This window comes from Podarcis pityusensis (genome assembly GCF_964106645.2).
Source record: "Podarcis pityusensis genome assembly, chromosome: 6".
Classification (NCBI taxonomy): Eukaryota; Metazoa; Chordata; class Lepidosauria; order Squamata; family Lacertidae; genus Podarcis; species Podarcis pityusensis.
Genome location: NC_138030.1, coordinates 66,609,581 through 66,616,443, shown reverse-complemented (window position 1 = coordinate 66,616,443; position 6,863 = coordinate 66,609,581). Strand labels below are relative to the sequence as shown.

The following is a 6,863-nucleotide window of genomic DNA, read 5'->3' as shown; positions in this document are numbered from 1 at the left end:
CCCCTAAGGGAGTACGCAACCCCTCCCCTTTCCACATTTGCAAATCTCGGCCTGTAATTCGTCCCATCTCGCGATAATCTCCTCCCTTTTCCCTCTTCAAAAGCTTTCCCCCTCCCTTTTTTTACCTTCCCGCCTTGAAATCTCATGCCCTTTTCATCGGCGTCTCGCGAGCTCTTGCCGCGCGCCTCCTCCCCCTCCCCAACCCCCCGCCCTCCTCTCGTGGAACACGATGCGACGCAGGAATGTGAAAGGCTCCCGCCCGCCGCCATTTTCTTTCTTTCTTGGCAGGCAGAGAGCGCGGTAGGAAGCGGCGAAGCGGACATGGCGGATTACTCTACGGTACCCCCTCCTTCTTCGGGCGCGCCCGGGGGAGGCGGAGGAGGTGGCGGGGCAGTCAATGATGCTTTTAAAGACGCGCTGCAACGGGCTAGGCAGGTGTGTATCGTCGGCACCGGGCAATGGGTGCCGCTTCCCAGGCCGGCCTGGCCCGGCAGGCTTTTTCAAGCAGGCCGCCCAATTCGCCCCTCCGTCGCTCGGCGTCCTGCGCAAGGGCGAGCGGGGCACGCCCCACCACCACCACCGCCGTCCCGTAGGCCGCCAGAGGCGCTCCCTCCGTTGGGAGCTGAGGCGGTTTTTTGTTCCGTGGGCCTTTGGGAGGACTTTTCGGGCAGCGGCGCCGTAGTTCCCTCAGTGACTAGAAAATGGGGGTGGAAAGAGAAAGTCCTGTGGCGCCTCGGTTCCATTCGCTCCTCACGGGAGCGAGGGAGGGAAGTGAGATTTGAGAGACACCATCCCTCGGATTAGGAGGGAATTTCTTCCTTGGGGTCCTTTTCCCCCCTCTCAAGCCGCCTTCCCGTAATGGCGGCGTCCTCTCTACGTGCACCACCAACCCAGAGAGAAAGAGGCGGGTGGGTCGGCATTTCTGATTTCCCCCAACTTCCACTTCGCTCGCTCTTCGTCCACGAGGACCGCCTCCTCCCTTCCCCACATGCAATACCTGTACTTGTAGCGATTTTCGTCGTTTGGTGAATAGTTTCCACTGCACAGGATGAGGGAGGAATTAGCGCTCGTCCTCAAGGGGGGGGGGGTTAGCCTCTTGTATGGCCGAGGCACCTTTTATTTGAGTTTCCGCCTCCTTACTTGGGATATTTTTTCCCTCCCTTTTACTCACAGTTCAGGGTTTCCCTAATTTTTTTTACATAGTCGCGCAACACGGAGAAACCCGAAACACCGCTTTTATAAAATAGAAATTGTTGCCTAATAAGGTAGCTGGTCCACTCTTTCCTTTTCTCTTGTTCACATAATAATTAGAAGGTGTTGTTTCTATATCACTTTATATGACCCCATAAGTTTTTAGATTTTTTTTCAGTCGCCTGCTGTATAGGTGAGATAAGAGCATTTTCTAAATCAGAAAAAGACTCCCGTTCGATTCTGTAAGAGGTTATATGAAATACTGTAGTTGTCAACTAGTCCTGACCGAAGTGTCTCTGTCCTGGTTGTATGGTTTGGGGCAGTCGGGGAAAAAGAATTGGCTTCCAGACCAACACGGCTACCTATCTGTAACTGGCTTCCTACTGTTGAAGATAATTGCCGCCATTTTTAGCAGTAATGCTTCCCTTCCATTTATTTAGTTGCCTTAAGCTTTCTTGTTTCCTAGCAACTTACTTAGACGTTAGATGTAACAACCAGCCCAAATTCAGAAAAGTTTGATCTAGGAACCACATCTCTTATTAATTTATAAAAGCAAAGAGAATTAAGAAAGCATTTGGTTAAGAGTTCTTTGCCTTCAGCACTTGCCAATATCTTTGTTCAAACGTTTCATGCAAACTGAAAGCTCCAGCAAGACAGGATCACAGTCCTCTTCCTTGCAAGTGGGTGAGGTAAGGCAAGGAGGATAGTACAGAATCCAGTAAATTGTTGTAGTTTTGTAAACGGAGAGGAAGTGGCAAAATAATTTATAAACTGTAGTATAAAGCTAAATTTTCAGGGCCCAACACTACCACCTTACCTCCTAGATGACTGAATATACTCGTCTATAAAAAGAGAAAGACGTGGATTCTTTATAGCTGCACTCTTTCATATACACTAATAGATGAACCATTCTACACCTTTTTTTTTAGATGCAGAATGGCTGTTTGAACATTGAACAAGGGGAAATAATTTTAAATTAGTTTCCATTCTTAGTGGCTGAAGAGAAAATCTTGAAAATGAGGTGTTGGTACATTTTAAAAACAAATAAGGTGGTGGGGGTGCTTTTAATACATGCTTACAACAACAACAACAACAAAATTCTTGACTAAGGGCAGCTAGGAGTAGTATAATGTGTAACTCATTCCTATTCCAAATCTACCACACTGAGGTGGCTCAGATACAGCAACATGCCATAATTCAGAGTTACATAAATGACTGTCAAAACTCTTGGGTTTGCACACTCCCTGCTTGTCTTTCACCTTGTACTGTAATTTCTTTCTGCTTTGAGACAGGATTTGAACTGTCAGGCTTGGTTATTTTTTTGGTGTTTTGTTTTTTTCAAACTAAAAAAAAGAGAATCCTAGGGAAGAGGGAGATGAAGGGAACATTCAAATGTAAGCCTGAGCCAATTAGGTTGTAGTTCATTTCAGCTGTGATATTAAATAATGCAATTCTAAACACACTCAAAAGTAAGTTCTCCTGAAATGGGGTCTACTAGATGGGGAAAAAGTTCCACTGAACACATTTACTTGTGAATAAATATGATGTAGGCTCTTGTTTTTAAAACAGGAGAACCCAAATTTACAGGATCATAAATTAATTTCAGTTTAGTCATTAAAAATGCTAATTATCTACCTTTTATCTATTGATTCTCCGGTAGAGTAGAGAACAAAAAATAAACAATCCGCCATACAACAATAAAACGGCAAACCAAATAAAGGCAGTTAAAATAGAGTGAGATGATCAATTACCAACTTATTAAAATACCTGGACGCAAATAGGTATGTTTTGACCAGGTGCTGAAATCATGATTGCTTGGGCTCCAATCATAAGTCTTATGAGAGCATTCCACGTATGCAGTGCCACCACAGCAAAGGCTTTACCGTAGCACAACTAAGGTATGGCACCACATAGTGGAAATCCCCCTGGTTATGGAACTGAAAACCCACCTTGGAGGATCTAAACACCCTGCCAACCTGGCATTGGTGGATATGTTCCTTTAGGTATTTTGGTAGTGAGCTGCTTAGAGTTGAAAAGATAGGCATCAGCACTTTGAATTGTGTTTTGAAGTGAATAAACCGCTAATGTAACTCTTAGAATCACTGTGATGTCATTCCGTCTGTCCAGTAAAGAGAGAGAGCAGCTACATTCTGCCCTAACTTAAGTTTCTGGATTGTCTTCAAGGGATAGAACCATGCACGGCGCATTACAGTAACCCAGTCAGTAGGTCACCAGAGCATGGGTCACTATGGTCAGACTATCCATGTCCAGGAACAGTTATAGCTTTTAAAAAGACACTTTGTGTCGCTCATGCTACCTGTGCCTCATGACAATGCTAGATCAAAGACTACCCCAAAATTGCACCCCTTCTTTCAAGGAGAATGTAGCACAGGCTGTATACCTAAGTCTCCACACATGGGCATCTACAAATCAGAATTTTATCTTGTCAGTGTTCAGCTGCAGTTTATTAGCTGCCACCAATCCCATACTAAATCCAAGCACTGGTCTAAGCACATGCACTGCTTGAGATTTCAAAATGATCTTCACTGACATTAACCTTTGGGAAATTTACTGCAATTACTATATGAAGTATGTATACACTGGCTTGGGGCCAGTTTACACCTTGGAGGAGGAGGAGCATTTGTAACACTGCACTTTGACTTTAGGCAGGCACCCTCACTATATTGCTTTAAAATTAATCATTTGGGCAAAATAGCAAGCAATTCATTGTTAGTTTCTATATGGTATGAGGTTCTATAAGAAATTGCTTGCGTGTCTGTGCCTGTCACAAGCAAGCACACTAACTTCTGATACCATAATTGTTGCTGTTGTATTTCAACACTTGCGTGTCTGATTCTTCCAGTTAAGCTGACATCAGTTTTTCTCTTAATATAAAGGTTTGCCCTTATCTTCAAGTGGTGGCCTCCCAGAGCAAAAATCATAGTTAGACAACTTGTGTTTAGTGTAATTAATGCTTGACAACATATTAATGTATGATGTAAGGTATCTGTTACAGGAAGTGTAAAAATGATTCTTTGACACATTACTTTTTACAACATAGTAAAAAAAAATAAAAGACTTGATATGCTTGCCTTTGCTTTTCTTTCAGATTGCAGCAAAAATTGGAAATGAATCTGGAACATCTGTGAATTCAAATGATTACAGTTATGGAGGACAAAAAAGACCTCTTGAAGATGGAGGTATGCTGTCAATCAGTAAATAAGACGCTAATATATTCAATTCTAAAAATTATAAACTGATAGTGTGTGTGTGAGTGCATGAGTTAGTTTAGCTTTTCTGCATTACTTTAATCATGGTTATTGGTTAGAAGGTAGAATAGTCCATCTTCAACATGGATATGATCTTTTAGACATAACTAAAAACCTAAGGTAGGTAAAATATGTATTATTTAAAATGCATCAGAAGCACAGTGTTGAAATATTTGTGACAGAGGATTAACAGCTCCTCTAATTTATACGGAGAATGCTCATTTGTTAATCTTTTTCAAACCTGGTGGTTTGGTATATAAGTTACATTGTGCAGGCACAACATTTTAATATGTAGTTATTTCATTAAAAAGACAAGCATTGAAATATTTGGAGAAATGTCTTCCTCTAACTTGCTTGAACCTTTTGTTTGTTTTTAAAACATGTTACTGAAATGTGTAGCATTTTTTAATTTTTTTAATTTTAAAAAGCTTTTGTGGGCTTAACAGGGTTTAATATGTTTATCTTCTAAAAGCAAAGCATTCTGTAATATTTTTTTTAATTCATGTATACAGTTTCTGACCTTGGAGGAGAATGTAGGTTTTGAAGGATTATAATTTTGTTTACAGAAAATTTCTAAGGCTCTTGACAAGGAGTACTTGTGTACTTTATTAAAGTGCCTTTTATTATTAGTGAGGTTTTTAATATTCAAAAATGAGCTAATGATGCTTCAAATGATGTATGTAATGTATTCTTTTTATTTTATGTGTAGATGGCTCTTGGACAAGTCCGAGCAGTACAACACACTGGGAGGGAATGCCCTCTCCTTTTAAAGGCAGGAATTTTTATTTATTACCTGTGTTTAGTATGTAAACGTGAAATGAACTAGTGGATCTTTTGAAATGGATGACACAAATATTTCTTGGAATATGTGTCTGACTTTTACTGCACTTAATAATGGTGGTTCATCATATATTCCTGAATATGGGGTGGGACGGAAACATTTGAGGTAATTTTTATCAGATATCAGTTATCTACGACTTTCACTCATACTAAACGAATTTGGATGGTAGTGATGGTAGTGGCTTTGAATCTGCTGTTTTGACGTCTTATGCCGTGAAATTTTCAGTATTTGGTTAGGAAGTCTGTATGACAGTTCCCAGATTGAGATTGTATTGCTATGTGTTGGTTGAATCTTAAATTTTGATTTTCTATTTAGTATTGTGGTCGTTGTCAGATATAATTGTAAAATGATTATTTCTCACAATGGTGGTCTTTTCAGTTTTTGTTACAGAAGCATCATTAGCTTTAGTGTCAAATTACTAATAATACAGCTAAATGTTTATTAGTTATGTTTTAGTGACCTGGACATCCGTAATAGTGTGTTTAAACCTGCGTGCCTTATTAAACCTTGAACAGTTTATCTGATAAATGGAAGTACTTTGCATTTTTCCCCCCTGACTATACTAACCAAGTGTTAAACATATAAGATTTTTCCTTGTTTAGATGACCTATTCCCTGAAATTTCAAAAACATGCTAAAATGCATTGGACAAGTTGCATTTTGCACTTCTGGAACAACCATTTATTTAAATTGCCTATCTTTGTGACAAAAAACATTTAAAAAAATCTTACTTTTGCAGATCAACCAGAGCCTAAGAAAGTTGCTCCTCCAAATAATGATTGTAAGTATGTTTTTACCTTGTGGTCAGCTCTTAAGTGTACTTGTCAAAGCAAGTGTTTAGTATTCTATTCTATACATAATTATGATATACCAGTGTTTATGTGCACATAGTGGTTGAGTGCATGTTGCAGAGTTGCTGGGTGGTCTTGTGCCTCTATCCCTAGAAACAGTAATTAGATCTGCAATACAAACCACTTTTGAAACTGCACCACATGTGTTGTATATAGGGATTTTGTTTGTGGGAGGGCTATCTTAAATAGGAGTGGAAGGAGTCTTTCTGAATCAGTCAGTATTTGCTTTTTTAAAACAGAATATTCATATTAATAAAAGGAATATAGTTTTGAAATGAGCCAAAAGTTCGATAGTTAAAAAGTGGTAGTTGGCAGGGATTTTTATTCAGGAAGATATGCTGTATTGAGTCAGAACATGTATCCATAGAGCAGTATTGTCTTTAGTAACTGTCAGTGGCTGCCCCCAAGGCTTTAGGTAGGGGTTTTTTCCTACTATGAGATACCTTGGGTCTGCTGCTGAGCTTTGGCCCTTACCTCCCTTTAAAATATATATATATATATATATATATATATATATATATATATCACTATGTAATTATTTAATAAAACCATTTGATTGTTTAGAAAACTCCTAAAACATAACTTTCGTATGTTTTAAAGTAAGGTGGTATATTTTTCTTGATTTTACTGTTTTAGCTTTTGTAAAGCTAAAACAGTAAAATCAAGAAAAATATACCACCTTACTTTAAAACATATGAAAGTTAAAATACTG

The 6,863-nt window shown here is 39.5% G+C and overlaps 1 protein-coding gene across 1 annotated transcript in view; it reads left to right on the top strand.

Annotated features, from left to right (window-relative positions):
- The first annotated feature begins 215 nt into the window (after positions 1 to 215).
- FUBP1 (far upstream element binding protein 1) overlaps positions 216 to 6,863 on the top strand; it is a 31,168-nt gene continuing 24,520 nt past the window's right edge. The window contains 4 exon segments of the mRNA XM_081008632.1: positions 216 to 435; positions 4,301 to 4,391; positions 5,170 to 5,232; positions 6,040 to 6,081. Of these exon segments, the coding sequence (XP_080864758.1) occupies positions 322 to 435; positions 4,301 to 4,391; positions 5,170 to 5,232; positions 6,040 to 6,081 (310 nt within the window). The 5' untranslated portion in view covers positions 216 to 321.